General features: G+C 36.5%; 1 protein-coding gene across 8 annotated transcripts in view; it reads right to left on the bottom strand.

The window, feature by feature from the left end:
* Window positions 1–24,949, bottom strand: part of STAM (signal transducing adaptor molecule) — a 71,612-nt gene that overhangs the window by 14,914 nt on the left and 31,749 nt on the right. For 7 of the 8 annotated variants that reach the window (XM_017869198.1, XM_017869199.1, XM_017869197.1 and 4 more), the window contains 6 exons: window positions 14,619–14,694; window positions 14,443–14,538; window positions 11,224–11,370; window positions 6,033–6,123; window positions 4,068–4,260; window positions 2,402–2,496 (listed from right to left, as the gene is read on the bottom strand). In XM_017869198.1, the coding sequence (XP_017724687.1) occupies window positions 2,402–2,496; window positions 4,068–4,260; window positions 6,033–6,123; window positions 11,224–11,370; window positions 14,443–14,538; window positions 14,619–14,694 (698 nt within the window). Of the gene's footprint in view, window positions 1–2,401; window positions 2,497–4,067; window positions 4,261–6,032; window positions 6,124–9,150; window positions 9,297–11,223; window positions 11,371–14,442; window positions 14,539–14,618; window positions 14,695–24,949 lie in introns of those variants that run through there. The other variant, XM_017869205.1, reaches the window with a different exon arrangement.

The raw sequence follows: 24,949 nt of genomic DNA, 5'->3' as shown, positions 1-24,949 counted from the left end.
AATCTCCAAAACAATCCTATGAGATATGCCCTTTTTATAAATAAGGTAGTTTGGAAAGATGAAAAACTCTTGTGAAAGAGAAAGCGAATAAATGACAAAGCCTGGATTTGAATGCCAATCAATCTTGCTCTACTAGCCCATACTCCCGGAATCCGGCCTGTGCCTGTGATTTTACCCTAAGAACATGAAACCCAATCACTTGGTTACTCTGTGTTGTGTGCTTCTGTATAACACAGAAATAGCTTAATTTCCAACCTAAGAAATATAATCGTTCCATTCAAGTCACCAAAAGCAAAATTCTACATACAAAAAAAAGTTTCAGCTGATTCAGTTTCCTATAAAGGAAAAGAAACATCTGCTGCAGACATTTTTGCTTTTTATATCTTGAGCTATTACAAGTCGAAAGCTGGGCTAGCACTGCATTGGCCATTACCCACAAGAAAACACATGGCAGACTTCATATTCTAACAGCTCTCGATGCACAAGTTTGTAGCCCCTTTTCTCACAGGAACTAATACTATGTGTGTGTGAAAAAAATATTATTTATATACAATATATAACAAAAAGATTTCACACTATTTTACTATATCTCCAAAGCAAAAGCAAGCCATTTCTATTTGACAGGCTAAGTGAAGTGGGCTTCTATTTCCTCAAAAGAATGATGTTCTGGGGATCATGCTAGCACCTGCTCTCCACGCTTGAGAACTACAACCCCATTACATTTCTTTTAGATTCTCTTCAGTTTCTCTTTTAGATTGTCCAGAGTGAAAAACATGAGGAAAACTAGAAAACTCATATTGAAGCTGCATTGCTATACGCATGAAAAAAAAAAAAAAAAAAAAGATGAAATGGCTCCAGGATCTACATGAGATCCTGGACCTTATCTTGAACAGAACTCCAAGCAATTCTATCCTCTCCAGGAACTGATTCAGGACAAAAAAAAAAAAAAAAAGTACAAAACAAACAAAACATCATTACTAGCCCAGGTTATTAAAAAGTCAGCATACTACGCAATGCCATTTAAATAAGGCTGACATGTTTTTGAACTCTCACAGACATAGAAAACATCATTGAAAGACTGGGTCTCACCAATGTGTCTCTATAAACATGACACCAGACACCCTGGCAGTACTATGAGAGTGCGTCATTTTCTTAAAGATCTGTAATTTCTGGTTTGCTGTTCAAGCCTCCTCTTGAAAGAGAAGTGAAGTGTCTCTTTATTGTTAACATATATATTTCTGTATCATTTATTCTATAAAGTAGCATGTATTGTAAGATTTACTATTAGGAGCTACTGGAAATAAAAAGATGACCAGGACAAAGATTTTTTTTCTTAAAGTTCTTATAAACTAAAAAACACCTAAGCATCTTGTGGTTTGTAATTTTCTTTGATCCCTTCTATCTAGCATTAAAAAAAGATAGTATGAGCTATTTTGCCAAACAACTATAGCATATCAACTTATACATAGAAGCTGTTTAAAAATTTTAAAGAGTCAGCACATTACACAATGCCATTTAACCAACACAGATCTATTTTTCTGTTTTCCTAAATAGAGGGAGATTATGACTTAAACTTTGCTTGATGACTAAACTCATCATTATGAAGATTCATTAAAGCACAGTATTATGCAGAAACACAGTAAACTGTCTCTCACTACTTTGACCGACTATGTCTCCTGAAACTGTTAAGCCTGCCACTGGTATCACTTTTTCTCCACGGCCCCACTTTCTAGTTTATTATCCTAGTCAGCAGGGTTTGTAAATCAAACAAACTTTTATATGATTAGTAAAAATGGTTCCTTCTGAATATCTGACATGTTGCTTGGAGATCACTGTTTTCAAGTCTGGGACTACACACTAGAGAAACGGTCCCAACCTTTGAACAGGAAAAATTCTCCCTGAGGTTATACTTGTCACACTGTAATCAACTGGTAAGAAAAACATATAATGTATAAATTCTGTAAAACTTCTTAATGAATTTGCATTTTAACAACAACCTCGACATAGATATATATGAAAAAAAAGTTAGGCCAGGCACAATGGCTCACGCCTGTAATCCCAGCACTTTGGGAAACTGAGGTGGGTGGATCACCTGAGGTCAGGAGTTCAAGATCAGCCTGGCCAACATGGTGAAACCCCGTCTCTACTAAAAATACACACACACACACACACACACACACACAAATAGCTGGACATGGCGGCGGGCACCTGTAATCCCAGCTACTCGGGAGGCTGAAGCAGGAGACTCGTCTGAACCTGGGAGGCGGAGGTTGCAATGATCTGACATCGCGCCATTGCACTCCAGCCTGGGCAACACTGCTCTAAAAAGTTCAGTTTACTCAACTTCCATTAAGAAAAGGATTAGAAAACATCATTTATTGGCAGGCTGGAAAATACTTACTCATTTCTGGTTCAGCAGTGAGATCTGCAGTCACAAAATTAGAAGGAAATAACCCTATGCCTTGATGGGTTTCACCTTTCCACCAGTTAGGATCACTATGACAAACAGAAAACAATGCTTTACCACAATATTTTTATTTCTATAAATCTTTATCTTTTGTAGTATTTAACTTACACTATTACAAAATTTGAATCTCACAATAACCCACTGAAAAGGCCAATGAATCTTCCATTATTATTTCTGAGAAGACTCAGAAAAGGTAAGAAGCTATTAAACACAGGGTTGTTTATCCTTTTGACTGTTGATGCATGCTTTGCAGTTATGGACTCTCTCCCAAAAAAGAGGCACCCATATGAAAAAATTGTCAGCTTCAGGTGGTTCACAGGCTCCAGAGTAAGAAGGCTTTGTAATGAGATATAAAGACAGGCTCTCACTTTCAGTCTCCATTCCTAAATCATTGCTCTTTCCAGTACACATCAGCAAGGTTTTTCTTTTTATCTCCCAACAGAACAAATATGAAAGATGACGCTGTTCACAGTGTAAAACATTCACAAAGAGTACACTCCTAGGTGTAAACTCTAGTATATGGAAAGCTAGCAAGCACTCAATAAATGTTTTTGAAAGAACAGATGCAAGGTTTTGTGCAACTTCCAGCCAAACAGCTCAAATTTTACTTCATTTTCTTCCATTCAAAAAACCAAACAAATAATAAAAAAAAAAAAAAGTTAAAATATGTCTGAATGTTTGTGTCTTCCCAAAATTCACAGGTTGAAATCCTAACCCCCAAAGCAATGGTATCAGAAGGGGGGGCCTTTGGAAAACGATTAGGTCATGAACGGGATTAGCAACCTTATAAAAGAGACCCTAGAAACCTCATTGCCCCTGCTGCCACGTGAGGACACAGCAAAATGACAGCCTTCTACAAACCAGAAAGTGGGCCTTCCACATACAGCGAATCTGTCGGGTCCTTGACCATGGACTTATACTCCGGAACTGTGAGGAATAAATTCCTGTTGTTTTTAAACCAGTTAGTCTATGGTAGTTTGTTATCCAAATGGACTAAGGCAGTAAGTAAGAGAGACACTACAGGAAGAACTTTAAATCAATCTGAGCTGATTTTTAAAAAACACCTGCAAATTTCAATACTGCATTATCAGTAACAAGCATCAGTGACAATTCATTTTCAAGTGAAACATCACAAAGCTATAGTAAAAAAACTGATGCACTGTATCACCTCCTGAATAAATGTATAATTCCATATAAAATAAAGTTGTTCCATATGGATATACTGTTCTGTGTAAAAAAACTCAATAGATTATATATTTCTTACAAATTCCATTAAGTACATATACATACTCAGTGTTTTTCCAGAACTGTACCTTTTTAAATAATGTAACAACTTATATTATTAGGTAGAACCAAAACTGAATAGATTAAACTAGGCCACCAAAACAAATGAAAAACTAAGAAATAAGAAAAAAATTAAATGACAAAATAAGAATCCACTGAGTATAACACAAGCAAATCAGCCAACTGTCTGCCATACAGAGAAGCATCTGGGTCAGTATTTATTATTATATTTGGTAACTGCAAGCAACAGGAATAATATGAAACACCGAAGCCCTACATACTTTCATACAAATTTTAAATGTAATATTAATATTACCTGTCATCAAGAACTGTAATAATTTCTCCAGCTTTAAAAGTAAGTTCATTATCTTCAGCAGCTTCAAAGTCATATATAGCACGAACTTTTCGGCCTTCATGTTGGTGGTTAGTTAAGAGGTTGGATGTGCTTGGATACAAAGTGGAAAGCGTGGTTGACTGCTGCCTTTGTTCCTTGAGAGACAACTCAATGGCTAGAAAACAATGAGTTTTTAAAAATCCAAAATGTTATTATACCCAACAATCTGAAGAAGTAGAAAATGACATCAAGGTAAAAGGTATTCTTCCTTCAACAGCATAGTTAGAAACTAGAACATACCCTGATATATTGAACAAAAATCATTTTGTCAGTTTTATTCATTCATTCACAACTGAAAGTTTAAAATAAATTAACAAAATTGGAACAGCATGGTAACTCCTATTTTACTGAACAAATACAATGTAAATTATTCTGGGTAATAAAAAATACAAACTCTTAGATCTACTTTTCTTTTTCAGCTGCAGATATTTTGCATTTTCCTTGACCTTTTAAATGTATTCCTATAGCTTAAGTTTTCAAGATAATCATCAAAATTGCCTGGAAAGTCAAGTGTATCAAGCTTCACTGCAGACTTACTAAATCAAAGCTTTAAAGGTAATCTTGAAGAATCAGGATTTTATTGCTCCAAGGGTAATTCTTATCAGTCTAAAGACTCAACGTAACAAATCCTCTAAAATAGATCTCAAATGTGTCTCCTCTATCTCCACCACTACTCCCCCAGTGCAGACCATGACCATATGTCATTCAGGCTCTGAAATGTAATCTCAGGGCATTGATTATCCTGCTTTCAACTCAACCCAGAGCCCTTTCTGCTCTTCCACTCTTGTTTTAGATTAATAAAAGAACAAACATGAAAACAAAACTTTAAAGCTACTAAAAGTCAATACAGAAAACTACATTTTAGGACCCTGAGGTAGAGAACAATATTTTTTAAAAGCCACTAAAAAGTAAAAATCATAACAAAAAAGCAAACAGCTCTGGCCTTCTCAAAACTTAAAATTTCTACTTGATGAAATACACCATTATCAAAGTTAAGGTCAAAAACCGGGAGTAGATATCTACAATAATTAGATAACAAATTAATATTTCAAATAAAGACTTCTACATATCATTACTTTATTTAACAAAAGACAATTTACCCAAGAGAAAATCATAATGACCAGTGAATATATAAAAAAGAACTCAGTCTCACTAGCAATCAAAAAAATTAAAATTAAAATAACAGGACATCATTTTAAACCTACCAGATTCACAAAAGTTAAACCCTTAAGATTACTAAGTGTTGTCAGAGATTAATAATAGCTTTCATACACTGCTAATGGAAAAGCAAATCATACAACCATTTAGCAAAACTGAAGATGTACCAATGCCATGATCCAACAATATTGCTTTTAGTCACACATAATAGAGAGAGTCACACATATGTGCACAGAGAATATGTACAAGAATACTCACTACAGCCTAATTTTAGTAAAATAATAATAATAATAATAATCAGAAAGAATCCACACATCCATCAGTAGAAAGATAGAAAAATGTGGTATACTCATTGGTACACTGGAATATTACAGAACAGTTAATGGGTATGTCACATGAATAGATCTTAAACATAATGTTGCATGAGAAAAGCAAGCGGCAAATGGCACTTCAAGTGTACTACCTATGAAAAACAAATTTGTTAGACACAAAAAAGCTTTTGATACTGTTTTTGGATACACAGTATAGTAAAAAACCGCCACAAAAGCATAGACTGAAAGGACACATGCAACAGCAACTGCCTCTCAAGAGGAAAGGGAAGAATACTAAGGAGGGCAACAAAGTAGGTTTCAGCTTTTGCTACAAAGTTCTATTTATTTTATCTTTAAATATCTCAGAGAAAAAACAGAGGCTTATCTTCTTCCCACCATCAGGGACTTAAAAACGCACCTTTTGCTAAATCTTCTTCTTCTTTTTTGTTAGCCACAGTACCAGGATCCTTGGCTGCAAGAGCTGGGCTTGCTTTTGCTTGTTCTGCAGCCTGACAAAAAAGAGGAACACAGCATTTGACGGTTGTTATCAAATTCTCCTCCTCTTACCTACCCCTAAGAATTTGCAAAACCTTTCTCATCAATCTAGCACAGATTTCTGAAAAAAGAAATCCAAACTGCAGCAGCTTCCACCTTAAAGGGAGAGGGAAAAGAATCCGAATTGGAGGACACAGAGAGCAACCGGACACTTACAGGAGGCAGCCTAGGCATACCCTCCCAGGTCTGTGTCAAGAGGTTCAACTCAAAGCATATGGTACACAATTCAGAGAAGACAGCCTAGAGAAGATTTCAATGTGTTTTTAAAAAACTCCAAAACCAGAAAAGGGGCTGGGAGAGAGAAAGAGATAATTACTTTAAACATAAATAGTTAAAATTTTTTAAATATCTATTAATAGTTATACTTATCATTTCCTTTTGGATCATGTGTCAGGATGTTATCTTCAGGAACTCATATACATATACATATATAATGATATAAATGCTCAAAAATCCTATTTTGTAAACCAAATTACAAGTAGCTAATTCTGACAGTGTATCACTGCCTCTATTAAACTGTGTAAATAAGGGAATGCACAACAAACATATAAATCAATTCACACTTCTGGAATTACAAGTTCTTAAGCCTATGGGCTCCACGGCCTCTCAGTTTTTGCAAAGCATTCAAGGCAAATCAGAATTTCACCTATCTTACCAACCTCATTTCCAATCATTTCACCAGTTCCCAGAAACTGCCAGCAGTTCCTGAGCAGTCTATATACCAGTGCTTTACAAGTCTGACACTCATTTGCTTCTACTCACAACGTTCTCCCACTATGGCTTCTTTTGCTCCATTCACTTTTTCCCTTTTGAGTTTGAACACATCAGTCAGTAATCAGCTAAAATATCACTCTCAATGAAGCATCCCTAAACCTGTTAATTACACATTCTCTTGTTTGTTCTTATGGTAACACCTTTAAACAAGGTACTGTGATTTGAGTGGTTAAGAATGTAAGTTAGGGAGTCAGGCAGACATGAGTTCAAATCCCAGATCTACCACTTTCTAGCTGGATGTCACTGGGCAAATTAGCCTTGGTGCCTCAAATTCCTCATCAATAAAATGAGTACAATAATAGCACCTACACCTCATGGGCACCTCACAGCCTATTTAGAATATTAAATTAACACATGCGATTCCAACATTAGATGAGATGCGCTCATTCAGGGTTTAAAACAAAAAGTATGTAACATTACCTCCAGGGCTTATAATGTATGTAGAGGTAATACACATGACAACTACAGTGTAAATGGACCTCTACGGATGCACAGTTTCTATTATTTTCCATCAAATATTAACTCAAAGTAGATTATGAAAAGTTATGAATGTATATTGTCATTCTCAGGGCAAACAATTTAAAAATGGAATTCTAAAAAACATTCAAATTGCCACATGTACAGCACTTAGAAAAGTGACTGGAACATTGTAACAGGCAAAATCTCAGCTTCTGTTATAATTGTCTGATTACATGTCTGTCTCCACAACCAGACTGCATGTTCCCTGAGGGAATGTGCCTAAATATTACAAGCAATCAATAAATGTTTGTTGAGGGTATGAAAGGAAAAATATTCGACATTATGGTAAAATACAGTTCTACACTCCTCACTTACTGGATTTCGTATTGTCAAACAAACACACAGGCATTTATTTATTTATTTATGAGACAGAGTCCTGCTCTGTCGCCCAGGCTGAAGTGCAGTGGCACGATCTCAGCTCACTGCAAGCTCCGCCTCCCGGGTTCACACCATTCTCCTGCCTCAGCCTCCCAAATAGATGGGACTACAAATGCCCACCACCACGCCCGACTAAGATATGTTTTTCTAAGTATATTTTTTTCATCTGAGTACAGAAGAAAATAATGTAAAAATATTAAGAAAAGTGATAAAGTCACCTGACTCATGATGATGCAGTTTTGTTAGCACTAACTTTTGATGTAAAGATAGAAGTAGGCTAGCAGCATTGCTACTGTAGTTGGCTACTAAATAAGACACGTGTCATTGTTACATTTAGAACCTGATGATAGAAAGGAACTTTGAATGAAAAGTGCACTTCGGGAACATACTGCTTCACATATCACAGTTTGTTTCTGCACTTCTCGACTGGTAGAGATTTCTTCACACACCATAAAAGTTCAAATCTGTCTAATTGTGAAGTTTGCCAAATTGTGAACAAAAATTTATATAAACCACAAAAGTTATTTCTGACCAGGCATACCTTTAGTTTTCAGAAGTGTCTGATAATTAAAACATTATCTAAAGAAAATTGAAACTAGAGATAGGTCAGAATTGAGAGTTTTAAAGTTGTATTCCGTGAACCTCAAAAAGCTTTTTTCTTCTCAGCTCTTCTAAAAACAAATGCCTGGCCGGGCACGGTGGCTCATGCCTGTAATTCCAGCATTTTGGGAGGCTGAGGCGGGCAGATCATGAGGTCAGGAGATTGAGATCATCCTGGCTAACATGGTGAAACCCCGTCTCTACCAAAAATACAAAAAAATTAGCCAGGCTAAAAAAAGAAAAGAAAATATATCTTCAGAGGTTTTGTTAAGCATGCCCTAACAAAAATCTAGTCTGATGAAAACACAGTAATAACTTAAGTAACTAAGTGGCTTTAAAATCTACAGGGAGTTCTGCAATTGAACTTAGATGATATATTTTTTTCATTTAATGTGAAGCAATTTACATGTAGGGTTTCTAATAAGCTTTTCAGAAACCACTAAAAAAATCATTGTACCTCATCATATTTTACTTTATATATATATTTCTTGTAGGTGAAATATAGCTACTACGACAAGATTAGCTGCTACATACTTGCTAACATCTAGATCAAAGGATGAAAAGTAAGTCCTGTCTTTACTATTGCTCCTCTACGTCCTGAATCTCTTGAACAAGAGAATAAGCTAGTTTCTCTACCAATCAAGACACAATGCTCTTGCCAGTGTTCACTCCACTGGAAGCCTAGTCTGGACAGACACATATTCACTAACCTCTCTATCAAAGAAGGCAGACTCGGGCAGTGAAAAGAACACTGAACTGAGAATCAGCATGCCTGTGTTCTAGTTCCAGCTGTCAACTATGAGTTGTGGCCCTGGGCAAGTCACTTAACCACTCTGAGTCTCAGTTTCCTTATCTGTAAAAATGAGTGAGCGGATTAGATTAGAGGATCCCTAAAACTGTTTCCGTGGCTAAGATTCTAGATTAACCAAACAAGGGTACATATGGCACAATCATTAATTCTTCCTTTTCTTACAAGAGTAAGTCCCTTTGTGGACTGAAATGCGCTTTTCACTTGGACTGAAGGCTGTCCTCTAGAGCAGCAGTGCCTCTCAAACCTCAGCGTGCATACAAATCTTCTGAAGATCTTGTTAAAATGGAGATAATGAACCCATAGGTCTGGAGTGGGTTCAACCATGCTGCATTTCTAACAAGCTTCCAGGTCATGCCAGTGATGCTGGTCAAACCACGTTCTGAGTTAACAAGAACCAAAGACTCTAGATATTTAGTGGGCTTGCATTTTCTCTACCTATTCTAGGTGGGTTCTCTGCAGTGAGTCTACTCTTTGATAAATAAACATTGTTTCTGTTGTCAACGAACGTATAATGTCTTGGATTATTCTGCTTAAGATTATTCCTTAATTATACAGATTCTAGAAACTAGACTGAGTAGTAACAACCAGCTATCAATTATGAATGAATGAATTTTCAGATATAATTTATCATTGTAAAGCCAATCAAAATTAAAAAAATTTTAAGAAGAAAATGTCCTTTGCTTCCTTCCTCTCCCAAATACATTTTTGAGTCTTCACATCTCAAGAGTGCTCAGATAAACTGGAAATGCCTTGGGAAGAAAGCACATGTAGGTCTGGATGAATGTAGATAAGCTACATGACTCCCTGAAGTGGTCAAAATGTAAGCCCTCCACACTCACAGATTTCCGTTCATGATTTTATATCACTCATTATAGTCTGTTCCAGTCAATAAACTGGGGAAAGACAGTATAGTAAATCAGCACATATTTTAAGCCTCTTGATTAGTTGGGCATCCTAAAGGAAGGTTACCCAAAATAGAAATAGGAATAAAAAAGACATTTCTTGATTTTTTTTTCTATATGACATAAATTAAAGATTGAATTTTTTTGGCACAAGGGCAGACAGGAGAGGAAAGTTAAGCTATTTAGTCATATCCACTAGGGAAAGGAAGACTTCTGTACTGGTCGGCTGTTACTAAGGAAAAATACTTCAGGTGCTTCTCTTCTCATTTACCCCTTCTAGAGTCCTTTCATTGTTAATACAGGAATTCATAAATTTCCTCATCAAAAGAATCTCTCAAGTCATCCCTAACTTCTAAGGATATCCTGATTTTTGAGCTGTCATTCTTTGTAGACAATTATAGCATTAAGAGCATTTAAGAAGATAATGTTATCTAATTAATAAAGCTATTTTGTGTCTATTATTAAAACTGTACTGGCCGGGCTGGTGGCTCACACCTGTAATTCCAGCACTTTGGGAGGCCAAGACAGGCAGATCACCTGAGGTCAGGAGTTTGAAACCAGCCTGGACAACAAGGTGAAACCCATCTCTATTTAAAAAAAAAAAAAAATTCCAGGTGTGGCCTTGCGTGTCTGTAGTCCCAGCGACTCAGGAGCCTGAGGCAGGAGAATCACTTGAACCCAGGAGGCAGAGGTTGCAGTGAGCCAAGATCACGTCCCTGCACTCCATCCTGGGTGACAGAGTTAGACTCCGTCTCAAAAACAAACAAACAAAAACTATACCAAAAAATTTCAAAAACTGCAAATTGTTAAACCAATTCATTTATAAAGAAGGAGAGAGGTTGGAGCACATTAATATTCCATTGTAACACTTTTCTGGCACCTCTGAATGCCAGAAAACTACTATTACTAACTACCAATACAACTAGTTACTAATACAATTAGTATTACTAATGAAAATTTCTCTGAAGTAGTAAAAAATGACCAGGGAATGAAGAAAAAAATTCAAATAAACATAGCTATTGAAGACAAACAAACTGCAGCGCACACACACAGCTTCATTCCCAAAATACCTGAGAGCCAATAGCTGGGAACGTAACTCCTTGCTCCTTAAGATTCTTAATCATTGCTGATATTAGACTAAGCTGTGGGTCATTCTTAAATTCATCTGTCCATTCAACCATAAGAGCCTTTAATTTTTCACATACTTTAGGATGACCCTGTAAAATAGAAAAAGAAATAAAAGAGCACCAATTTCCTAGCCAATGATTTAATACAGACATTTTAAATATAAAATTATAAAGTTATAGATTTTTTTGAATTACAAATTACACATAGCTATAGACAAATAAGAAAATATAGTTATTAGAAATAAAACGAATGTTCACACTATGAAAAAAACCCATAATATATATCTCACTTCAAATTAAAGCATTAAATAGGTAATAACATTTTGGAGATCTGAAAGGACTTCAGAATATTTTGTAATGAAGTAAGGTTTGTACATCAGTAAGACAAGGAAAAGTGTCTGTTTCCTTTTTGCAAAGCAATACAAAAGTTGGAAGGTGAGAATAAACGATATAGTTCCTTTATTCCGATTTCCTGACTTCTTAATGTTCATGACTATGCATTTTTTCCATGATGCTTAACTATCTGGGGCCTGGTTTGAGATACACTGCATGTTAATCGTCTTGAAAATTTAATTTCTTCAAAATAACATAACTTTTTTTTCCTTTTTTTTCCCTGAGACAGAGTCTCACCCTGTGGCCCAGGCTGGAGTGCAGCAGCTCGATCTCAGCTCACTGCAACCTCCGCCTCCCAGGAGGGGGAGGAGTGCAAGCGATTCTCCTGTTTCAACCTCCCGAGTAGGATTATAGGTGCGCACCACAATGCCCAGCTAGTTTTTGTACTTTTAGCAGAGGCGGGGTTTCACCATTTTGGCCAGGCTGGTCTTGAACTCCTGACCTCAAGTGATTCGCCCACCTCAGCCTCCCAAAGTGCTGCGATTACAGGCATGAACCACCGCATGCAGCTCAAAATAACGTTAACTCTTTATGGTTGATGTACAACACTGACTGAGGTTAGTCTAAGGCAGGTGTGCAGGGCACTATTCTTCTGTATTAAAGAGATAAATGTAGTGAGTTTTCAAAATAAATTATTTTACTCATTGTTTTATGGAAAAAAACCTGGCCAGTTCATTAAAATACTGATGTATCTTCATAGTGGCAATTATCTAAAGTCTTTTTATTTGATGTAATAGATATAAAGAAATCTTCACAGATAGCAGAGAAAAGTGAAGATAACTCCTCTATGAAATGTCATAAATGTATTTCAAATTAATGTTTACTAAATAATTAGCTAAAGCTTTTAAAAGTGGAGAAGGTTAGACTTTTAGATTACTCTATTGGAAGAAAAAGGATTCTTCCTAAGTGCACGTAAACTGTATTTTGGCCAGCGAGCACATAATGGATTTGTAAATGCTTTATTGAGACTATATATGAACTTAATTTGTTTAATAAAAGGAAATTTTTAAAAAGGGCAGGATGTTGGCTGGGCGCGGCGGCTCACACCTGTAATCCCAGCACTTTGGGAGGCTAAGGTAGGCAATCACAAGGTCAGGAGTTCGAGACCAGCCTGACCAACATGGCAAAACCCCGTCTCTACTAAAATTTACAAAAACCAGCCAGGAGTGGTGGCGCATGCCTGTAATCCCAGTTACTCAGGAGGCTGAGGCAGGAGAATCGCTTGAACCCGGAAGGCGGAGGTTGCAGTGAGCTGAGATCACGTCACTGTACTTCAGCCTGGGTGACAAAGCGAGATGCAGCCTTGGGAAAAAAAAAAAAAGGTGGGACGTTATTAGGTACCAAACCAATATGTTCATTGTAAAACATTCAGAAAATAAAGAGAAGTCCTCTTTGCCTATAGGTAGTCGTTTTTTGAAATGGCTGTTTGCACTATTATACACAGGTTTGTATACCACATTTTTCACCTACATTACAAAAAACATGGTATTAGAATCTCTTCATAAACAGTTGTACATCTCGACAGACATTCAGGACATTAAAAGACAATGCTTATTAATTAGTAGAAAATAACTAAATATTAATGCAAAAAGCAGGCAAGGGAAAGAATTATCACTTAACCATGATGTTCAAAAAGTACAGAATTTTAAATTCTTACTATATTTCTATACAGCTTTTTTTCTACTGTAACTTGGAACTATTCATTTTCCCAAAACATCAGGCATTTTCCCTTTTAACAAACAAAACTTTTCTTGATTTATAATACTCCCCTAAAAAAGCTAAAATAATGACCTTTAGAATGCACAAATTTTTACTGGGAGAACTCACCTATTACTAATTGAAAATTTAAAACTTTCCTGAATTGTGTGACTAGAATTCTACACGCAGTTGAGTGGGCAGCTGTAGGGTCACCAGTTCTCCCTGCTTTTTGCTGTGTCCCAACAGAAAAACAGAGTGCCTTGTCCCGCTCTGTGACCCAGCCAGCTGCATGTTTTCCACCATAGGTTTGGACCCAAACTGGGGCCTTGAACATTTTCAGGCACTGATAAATTTGTTCAGGTTGCGGCTCAAAACACTAAAAGATCAAATGTGTTGCTAAAAACATAGAAACCAGCCCCAACCTTGAGTTAAATTCCTTAAATCCTCCTATAAATCTGCAGCCCTCATAAGTTTCCCTAATAAATGCTTTAGACTGATCACCCTGGCATTTAGTGCCTCTTTTTCTGGATTCTCATCTGGCCCTATCTGGAAGTTTGGGGCAGTCCCTTGTGGGAACTCTCCCGCCACCACTTTTGAGGCAACTCCAGCTGTGGGTTCGGCCAGTAAGAACAGCAGTATAGTATTAAAATCCTGTGATGGCCAGGAAGTGGCCTTATTGATATAGATAAAAACTCAACGGTGCCATAGACTTTTGGCAGTATTTCTGAAAGGTTTTCCATTAGGAAAACATCTTGTGCCTACAAAAACGGTACCTAAAATAGACTGATATTATTTAATTAGATATAGAAATACCTGTTTTCTTATCAGATGAAAGTATGATGGAAAAGAACAGGTTAAAAATACTGTAATATGGCTTGAAAAAACTAACTCAAAGTTACATGAATCTGCAGTCTCTTCAGCAAAACATAATATTTATTCATATACTGGATAGACACATATTAGAAAGGATTTCTTAAAAAGCACAGAATAGTCCTTTGTGAAGATTTAAACAATAAAATATGTGAAGAAAGAAGACTGCCTTAATTAATTTCTGGAAATAATGCTCCTTACCTTATTTAATACGTTGCTTACTTCACTAGCAAAATCTCTTGAACATACTTCTAAATGAAAAATTTTGCCACAGTTTGATACACATGCTCCTAGAAGCTAAAAGCACAAAATCAGAAGTTAAAGGGGCTCCATTGTGGCAGATAATTTTGTGGTACAGGTTAAAAGAAACCACTCACAGTCAAAGCCTGCATAGCAACGTGAGGATCTTTGTGGTTCACTCTTCTCATAATAGACCGAAGACAATCCTTAGGTCTAAAAAACGAGAAAATAAAAATTACTTAATAATACGTCTAGTTTCCCCCTGCCCCTTAAACTGTTATAGACAAAAGACTATGATAAAAGGGAGACTATGATAAAGTAGGGAAATTTAATTTTATTAATAACATGGTTGAAAACTGTAAATTAGTTCCTTTAAATTTTCAAACAGAATTAACAGGCTCTCTTATTAGTAATCATAGATGAGGCATTTCAGGATAATTCTGGGTAGGAAAAAAAACAAAGCTTTGAAAATAAAATGGTAGGTCATGACTTCCACTTCCAGCCAGGGTGGAAAAACAGACCAGACTATACACTCCCGTTGTAAACAATTACAAAACTGGAAAAATAGATTGAAAATACACATTGAAGTTAACTTTTTAAAGACATGAGGCCACAGGCAGTACTGAATGATAATCCACAAGAAGGAAAATTAATTAGATAAGCCAGAAGTTTGCCTCAACTTTCTGCGTAGAGGCAGTTTCCAAGTATCAGTGAAGACTTTCTGAAAAACCCACACATGCACAGGTGAAAAACTCCATGAAACTGGTCAAAAAGCGACCAGGGCAATATGCTAAAGAGATCCAAAGTTCACACAGTTGTCAGAAATGAGACCACAGTGAAGCATCTATTGAAAATCCAGAGCATTCAGTGGATATACAGGGGAGTTTAGACCCTAGCAACGCAGCTCAACCATACCTACACATGGCCTAACAACATAAGCCACAGACAAATGTAACAACTTCTGAAAAATAAAGTCCAACACTCCTTAACAGGAATACAACACCTGATGCTCAACAATGTAAAATTCAAAATACTAAGCATTCAATAAAATAATATGAAGACATGATATGAAGAAGAACACTATCACACACAACTAGCAGAAAATTCAGTCAACTAAGAATGCAGAAATAACAAAGATGATGAAATTAGCAGTCAAGGACTTTATATAAGCTATTAAAGTATGCTGGAAATAATCCACATAATCATGAAGAAATGATATATTAAAAAGTGCCCAGAGAAAACTCTAGAGACAAAAAATATGTAAAGTGAAAAATGGATGGAATTAATCAGGTAAGAATGAAAGATCAGTCAATTTGAAAATATGCTGAAAGTATCTAAACTGAAGTACAGAGAGAAAAAAATGAAAAAATTTAACAGAGAGCCACCACTACAAATACTTTTAAGAGAGAAATGAAAATAAAATAGCTTGGGTGCAGTGGCTCACACCTATAATCCCAGCACTTTGGGAGGCTGAGGCGGGCAGATGGCTTGAGCCCGGAAGTTCGAGACCAGCCTGGGCAACACTGTGAAATCTCATCTCTACAAAAAAAAATAAAAAATACAAAAATTAGCCAGAAATGGTCCCAGCTCCTAGGGGCACAGGGAATGGCCTAAGGTGGGAGGTTCACTTGAGCCCCAGAGGTCGAGGATGCAGTGAGCTGTGATGGCAACACTGTACTCCATCCTGAGAGACCACTGTACTCCATCCTGAGAGACAGAGTGAGACCCTGTCTCAAAAAAAAGTTTTAAATTAAAAAAAAAAAACCATAAAAACTATTTGGTTGATACACAAAAGACAGAAAGAGAAAACAGAAGAAACATAACCAATCATCTAGAAAAATGGCAGAGTAAGACTGTAATCCAACTATACTTGTATCAGTTCACTACTGTTAGCAGTTTTCATAACAAGGAATACTAACAGGGATAAAGAGAGACAGTACATAATAATAAAACGGTTAAGTCCCCCAAGAAAACATAATTCTAAATGTGTATGAACACAATAATAGAACTTCAAAATATATAAAGGAAACATTGATAGAGCTGAAAGGAAAAACAGACAAATCTACTGGAAACTTCAACATGCCCCCCTCAATGACTTGATAACACAAGAAAAAAAATTACCGATATGGAATACTTGAATGGCACTATCATACAACGTGACCTGACTGGCATTCCACAACAATCCACCCACCCATGGCACTATACCCATTTTTTTCCCATGTACATGGAAAATTCAACAAAATGGACTGCATTCTCTCCTGTAAAACAAACACTGATAAATTTGAAAGGACTAAAGTCATACAAAGTACATTCCTTGACCATAACAAAATTAAACTACAAATTGATAACAAAATGATAGCATAAAAATATCCAAATATTTGGAAATCAAATAACATATATCTAACGCTTACATCAAATGAAATCACAGAACCATAATTTCCCTTAAGGACATGAAAGTGAAAGCACACTATCCAGTATTCTGTATAAGAATGTTCACACAGGCTCTGCTCATAGAGTCAAAACCTGGATACAATCCAAATGCTCATCAACAGATGAAAGGATAAACTGCAATATATTAACACAATGTAATACCTCTTCCCAAAAAAACAGGAATATTGATACACACAAAAATATGAATTCATCTTAAAAACATATTGAGTGCGGCCGGGCGCGGTGGCTCAAGCCTGTAATCCCAGCACTTTGGGAGGCCGAGACGGGCGGTTCACGAGGTCAGGAGATCCAGACCATCCTGGCTAGCATGGTGAAACCCCGTCTCTACTAAAATACAAAAAACTAGCCGGGCGAGGTGGCGGGCGCCTGTAGTCCCAGCTACTCGGGAGGCTGAGGCAGGAGAATGGCGTGAACCCGGGAGGCGGAGCTTGCCGTGAGCCGAGATTGCGCCACTGCACTCCAGTCTGGGCGACAGAGCGAGACTCCGCCTCAAAAAAAAAAAACAAACAAACAAACAAAAAAACATATTTAGTGCTAGACACAGGAGTACTAACAATACACATATTAGTAATTGCATAAGGTAGAAGGAACTTTTGGGAGTGATTAAATGCCATCTTGGTTGGGATGATACTTTATAGGTGTATATATTTGTCAAAACACATCAAACTATCAAACCATACATGTACAAGGGATGCATTTTTTGTTGTAGATGAATCATAGCTCAGTAAAAACAGATCTATTTAAATGACAGGTCAAGCATGTAGCAAACATGCATTTCATGGGGATGTTTTATGGTAATTAGTGATAATAGTAAAGCAGAGTAACCATTCATATAACCTATGAAACATCATGTGCTTAGGCTCTCAAAAATTATATAATAGCAAAGGACTTATTCAGTGTTCAAAACATTCATAGCAAACCAAGTCCTCCATTTACTGAAGTACAGTTCCTTGCCCATGATGCCAGTTACCAGGCAGTAATAGGCACTAACAAGATTCATACCTGTCACTCTCAAACATGCTATGTTCTGGCCACAGATGTGCCTCCCAATAAATTAAGATAACATAAACAGGGAGTCTTTATATAAGTCAAAAGGATAGCCTCAAAATATTAAATCATCAGATTAAAATGACATATATTTTCCTCTAATAACACACTGTCAACATCTATAAATTATTTCAACTAAAAATAATACAATATATTATTCTCAAGGGCATATGGACATTACACAGGATAAACAATGTTAAGTCACAAAACAAGTCTCTACAGATTTAAAAAGATAAAAAAAATCATAGAAAGCATGTTCTCCAAAGACAGTAGAATAAAATTTGAAAGAACAAAGAAATGTAGAAAATTAAAATATGTGAAAATCAACATCCTCCTAAATAGCCAATGGCTCAAAGAAAAAAATCACAGGTGAAATCAGAAAATACTTTGAGATTAATGAAAAGGAAAACATAACCCAAGAAAACTTAAGGGTACAGTAAAAACAGTGCTCAGAAGGAAATTTATACCTATAAGCACCTACATTTAAAAAAAAAAAAAAGATGATCTCAGTACTACCTCACACCCATCAGGATGGCTACTACAAAGAAAAACAGAAAAAATCTAAGTGTTGACAAAGATGTGGAGAAACTGAAACACTTGTGCACTGTTGGTGGGAATGTAAAATGCTACAGGTGCCGTGTAAAACAGTATAATGGTTCCTTGAATAATAAAAATAGAATTACCATATGCTCCAGCAATTCCATTTCCAGGTATATACCCCAAAGGACTGAAAGCAGGCAGGATCTGGAGGAGATAGTGGTGCACCGGTGTTCACAGCAGTATTATTCGCAATAGCTAAAAGGTGGAAGCAACCCAAGTGTCCACAGACACATAAATGGATAAGCAAAATGTGGTATATACATACACAGAATACTATTCGGCCTTTATAAAAAGGAAATTCTGACATATGCTACAACAGGGATGAATCTTAAAGCCATTATGCTGGTCACAACAGGACAAATGCTGTATGATGCCCCTTAGATGAGGTACTAAGAGTAGTCAAAATCAAGACCAGGCACAGTGGCTTGCACCTATCATTCCAGCACTTTGGGAGATGAAGGTAGAAAGATTGCTCCAGCCCAGGTGTGTGAGACCAGCCTGGGCCATATAGTGGGACCCTGTCTCTACAAGAAATTTTTAAAATGAGCCGGACATGGTGGCACACACTTGTAGCTACAGAGGCTGAGGTGGGCTGATCACTTGCTGCAGTGAGCCATGATTGTGCTACTGCACTCCAGCCTCAGTGGCAGAGTGAGACCATATCTCCAAAATTAAAAAAAAAAAAAAAAAAAGAGTAGTCAAAATCATAGACAGAAAGTGGTTGCCAGGGGGCCTGGAGAGCAGGGAATGGGGAGTTGTTGTTCAATTTTGTTCAATTGTTTAATGGGTATACAGTTTCAGTTTTAAAGAGTTCTGCTACTCGGGAGGCTGAGGCAGGAGAATGGCATGAACCCAGGAGGCGGAGCTTGCAGTAAGCTGAGATCGCACCACTGCACTCCAGCCTGGGCAACAAGAGCGAGACTCCGTCTCAAAAAAAAAAAAAAAAAGAGTTCTGGAGGTAGATGGTGACTATAGTTCACAACATAATGCAGGTATTCAATACCATTAAGATGGCAAATTTTATGCTATGTTTATTTTGCTACAATCTAAAGAATTGGGGAAAAAGATCTCAAATCAATAACCTAAGATCATACCTTAAGAAACCAGGAAAAAGAGCAACTAAACCCAAAACAAGCAAAGCAGAAGGAGGGAAACAATAAAGAGAGGCAATAAATGAAACAGACAACAGAAACACAATAGAGAAAAGCCAATGAAAACAGAAGTTTTTTTTTTTTTAAGGATCAACAAAACTGAAAAACCTTTGGTTAGACTGGCCAAGAAAGAAAGGTGGCTCAATTTAATAGAATTAGAAAACAAAGAGGGAACATTACTCTCAACCTTACTGAAATAAAAAGGATTTTACAAAACACTATGAACAACTTTATGCCACCAAATTGGATAAATCCAGTTAAAATGGACAAATCCCTACAAAGACAGGAAACTACTGAAACTATGGTATGCTTAGGGGTCGAAAGAAAAAAAGAAAAAATAAAAGAAACTGACTTAAGAAGAAACAGAAAATCTGAATAGAGCTATGTAACAAGTAAAAAGACTAAATTACTGATTAAGAAAACCTCCCACAAAGAAAATCTCAGAACTAGAAAGCTTCACTGGTGAATTCTACCAAATGTTTACAAATTAACATCAACTCTTCATTTAAAAAAATACATAAATTAAACAACAAAATTAAAAGCTTTTGTGCATTAAGGGACACCATCAATAAAGAAAAGTCAACCCACCAGAATGGCAGAAAATATTTCCAAATCATACACATGACAAGGGATTAACAGCCAGAATACATAAAGAACTCCTACATCTCAACAACAAACAACAACCCAATTCAAAAATGGGGAAAGGACTTGAATAGACATTTCTCCAAAGAAGATACACAAATAGCCAATAAGCACATAAAAAGATGCTCAACATCACTAGTCATTAGGGAAATGCAAATCAAAACCACATTGAGACGCCACTTCACACTCACCAGGCTGGCTATGTTTTTAAGAAAGGAAAGAGACCAAGTATTGGAGGGGATGTAGTGAAATCAGAACACTCGTACATTGCCAGTGGGAATGTAAAATGGTGTAGCTACTGTGAAAAGTGTGGTAGTTCCTCAAAAAATTAAGTATAACCACATATAATCTAGCTGGGACTCTAACCAGTATCTGTACACCCACGTTCAGAGTAGTATTAATAGTATTCACAACAGCCAAATGTCCATCAACAAAAGAATGGATAAACAAAATGTGATATACAACGGAATGGTATTCCGCCTTAAGGAAATTCTGACACACGCTATATATACAACATGGATGGACCTTGAAACCATTATGCTAAGTGAAATAAGCCAGACACAAAAGCACACATAATTCTATGTTTCCACTTACATGAGGTACCTAGAATAGACAAATTCATAAAGACAGAACATAGAAAAAAGTAACTAGTGGCTAGGAGGGGAAATGGAGAGCTATTATTTCAAAGGTATAGAGTTTCTACTTGGGATGATGAAAAAGTTCTGAAAATGGATAGTGGTGTTGGTTGAATAATACTGTGAATGTACTAAATGCCAATGAATTACGCACTTAAAAATTATTTAAATGGTAAATTTTATGTTAAATATATTTTACCACAATAAAATAAATGAAGTACTAATACCAGCTACAACATAAATGAACCTCCAAAAAATTATACAACATAAGATTGGGCGCAGTGACTCACACCTATAATCCCAGCACCTTGGGAGGCCGAGGCAGGCGGGTCACCTGAGGTCAGAAGTTCGAGACCAGCCTGGACAACATGGTGAAACCTCATCTCTACTAAAAATACAAAAACTTAGCCAGGCACAGTGGCATGTGCCTATAATCCCAGCTACTCTGGAGGCTGAGGCAGGAGTATCTCTTGATCCCGGGAGGTGGAGGTTGCAGTGAGTTGAGATTGTGCCAACTCCACTCCAGGCTGGGTGACAGAGCTAGACTCTGTCTCCCCAAAAAAAAAAAAAAAAAAAAAAAACTACACCACATGAAGAAAGCTGGTCACAAAAGAACACATATTGCAGAGCTCCATTTATATGAAATGTCTGTAATAGGCAAATCCATACAGATACAAAGTAGATTAGTAGTTTCCAGGAATGAGGAGAGGTGGCAATGAGAGTGACTGCTAATGAGTACAGGTTTCTTTTTGGGATGATTATTGTTCAGTAATTAGATACTGTTGCACAAACTTATGAACACATTAAAACCCACTGAATTGCATATTCTAAAATGGTAAATTTGATGGTATGTGAAATATACATATATTTATAAAAGCAAAAACATTTCTCAAGCAATTTGAACTCCAATGAGCCCTGGAAAGTAAAGCAATACGCTTAAGTATAATTAGTTAGCACTGTAATAAATACAAAAAATCCTTTTAATAATTATATAGAAAATTAGGATACAAGGTAGGATTCCTGATTTTAAGGATTCTCAACTGCCTGTGAGGCTGCTTCCACCTAAAGAGCATGAAGGGAGAAACAACACACAAAAGAAGTAATATTTATTGAATGTCTATTATGTGTCAAGCATTCGATTTTTTTAGTCTAAAACTTTTTTCTTCTACTTTACTGATTTTGTAAGATATTAAAATGTTTGGATAGCAGCATCATTAGACTGAAGAAACTATGTACTTTAACACTATTATTTAGATTTGGCCTTTTTCACAGTTGGACTTAATTTAGGAGCCAGGGTCTGCGATCCCATACTAACTTGCAGTTGTGACTACCATGCTGACATAAAAACACAAAACAATCACTTCAAGGCATGGTAAAGGCCAGATAAAAAGAATTATTTGAATACTAAAATTAAAATCAGTAAAAAATAATCCAAAGATGATTCAGCTGAATAAACATTTTAGAAAATAATCCTGTACACTTTATTTACCAAATTTTAAATAAAATTGATTATATATTTTGTTTACAAATCACTTTTTTATTTTAAGGTAAGAAACCTGTGGCTTTTGGAAAGGATGATGGGGAAAGGTGTATTGAAATGAAATTATTCCTTTTATTTTAGACATTCCAATGTTATTTTACCACAGCCAATTGTAAAAACCAAGGCAAAGATATCTTTGGCACCAAAATAAAATCGGTTACTGAACCATTAAAAGGACAGAGCTGCAAAGCCAGTAAGAATGCTCCTAAGTGCTGATGAACACCTTGTTTGTGCAAACACAGCAGTATCTTTTAGATACTAGCTTAAAATCCCTTCAGAATTGTCTACAAAACAGAACTTACCCACTATTGTGAACTATCTCATTCTGTCCTATGCATTTTAATTCAGTTTTAGTATGTCCACCAGATGGGTAATACTGAACATATATATATATATATAATTATTAAATCTTACCATGCTATTAAAAGTATGGTTAAAATACTATTTTTTAAAAGCTATGGGGATTACAAGTGAATTTAATGTAAGTATATTTATGGCTATTATCCTTCCAATGACAAATGAAAGTTGATTACAAGCATGGTGTCTATGTAATTCATCCTCTACACAAGCACCCTTTTGAGAGTGAAAGGCGGTGCTCACTGGACATAACAGAGGAACAGCAGGCACAAACTACAATTGTCCAAGGCAAACTGGATGTTATGGTCACAACAGTCAAAACTATGTTCATCCACAAAATCATCTTTTTATGAATAGATCTGGCTCATATAGTTTGTAAAAGGGTAAAGGAAAAGGGGGCAGTATTTCTATACGGATACAGCTTCCAAAGTCTTTTTCTCAAATCACAAACCAGACAGAAAACAGACTTTGCAGGAATGTACATAACTACCTACACAGTATATGTCAGCTGATGAACTGGAAGCATCATATTGAGTTTCATTATTTACTAGTATTACTCCAACCTGCCTCAACAAACTGCACTGTCAGATTCAAAGAAAACAGATTTAAGATGGAGCTCCTCTCTACCACATCCTCCCTACACCCACTCCCGATCCATCAGACCACTCTCAACCATTCAGTTTCTATGTGAAGTCGTAACTACTAAAAACAAGTCAGCTCATGCCTGGAAGTAAATTAAAATTAATCAATCAATCTTCAGACCGAAATATCCAAACTGTGCTTTCTTTTGCAATAGACCTATCTAATTTCTGAAACAAAACACAAACTCTGCAGAACTTGAAGCTCTTAAGGCAAATGTGCAAAGGACAGATTTTTTTTTTAATGAATTCTATCAGCAGTCACTTCTCTGATCTAACGGTAAATTAAGAAAACTTCTCATTTTTGCTCATTCATCTTGTTGGAAGTACTCAGATAATTTGATTCTACCACATACAGTACTATTTGTATATATCAGTGCTAAAGGATACCAACCCTTTCGATTAATCTAATTAGGTAAGCAAGACTTTCAGGGTGAATCACCTCCATAAAAATTAGAGTGGCACTGGTAAAAAAAATTCAATAGGTACCAAAGAATTCTGTTCATAATACTTTCCATAACTAATGTTCATTAATTACCTTCTAGGTGACAAGTATTATGCAAGGCTTTAGGAATAAAGCAGTGAACAAGAGGAGACTGACTCTGCTTCATGAAGTTCATAGTCTAGCCTACTGTCTTTTTCTAAAACTTAAGTGAATCCCTGTATAAGTTAAAACTGTGACATAAACATAATTGTCCAAACTTTATATAAACTACAATATCATGTTTAAAACCATCAATTTCAGAAAATGCTACTATCTTTTTTTTTTTTTTTTTGAGACAGTCTCACTCTGTGTCCCAGGCTGGAATGCAGTGGTACGATCTCAGTTCGCTGCAACCTCCACTTCCCAGGTTCAAGCAATTCTCCCACCTCAGCCTCCCAAGCAGCTGAGATAACAGGCGGGCACTACCATACAAAGCTAATTTTTTTATTTTTAGTGGAGACAGGGTTTCACCATATTGGCCAGGCTGGTCTCGAACTCGTGACCTCAGGTGATCCACCCACCTTGGCCTCCCAAAGTGCTGGAATTACAGGTGTAAGCCACCGTGCCCAGTCAGAAAATGCTATTGTCTTTAATTTGGCTTTTATGAATTTTCATAAACTAAAAGCTTTATCAGGCCATGTGTCTAAAACCAAGCCATGAAAAGGCACCATGAAAGAAAATCTTCATGACTACCTAGTCAGTTAAGATTCCATATCTGTCAGCTGTTCATATTTATAAATATGCACAAATGGGTACATCTTTCAACACAGAACAGTTTTTTCCATGTCAAAAGTCATAATTAAATGTTAGATTAAAAAATGAAGTAACTTGGCCGGGCGCGGTGGCTCAAGCCTGTAATCCCAGCACTTTGGGAGGCCGAGACGGGCGGATCACGAGGTCAGGAGATCGAGACCATCCTGGCT

Source organism: Rhinopithecus bieti, unplaced genomic scaffold (assembly GCF_001698545.2).
Source record: "Rhinopithecus bieti isolate Rb0 unplaced genomic scaffold, ASM169854v2 scaffold_3043, whole genome shotgun sequence".
Lineage (NCBI taxonomy): Eukaryota > Metazoa > Chordata > Mammalia > Primates > Cercopithecidae > Rhinopithecus > Rhinopithecus bieti.
Note: the sequence above shows the minus strand (reverse complement) of the source record. Positions and strands in the feature narration are given on the sequence as shown.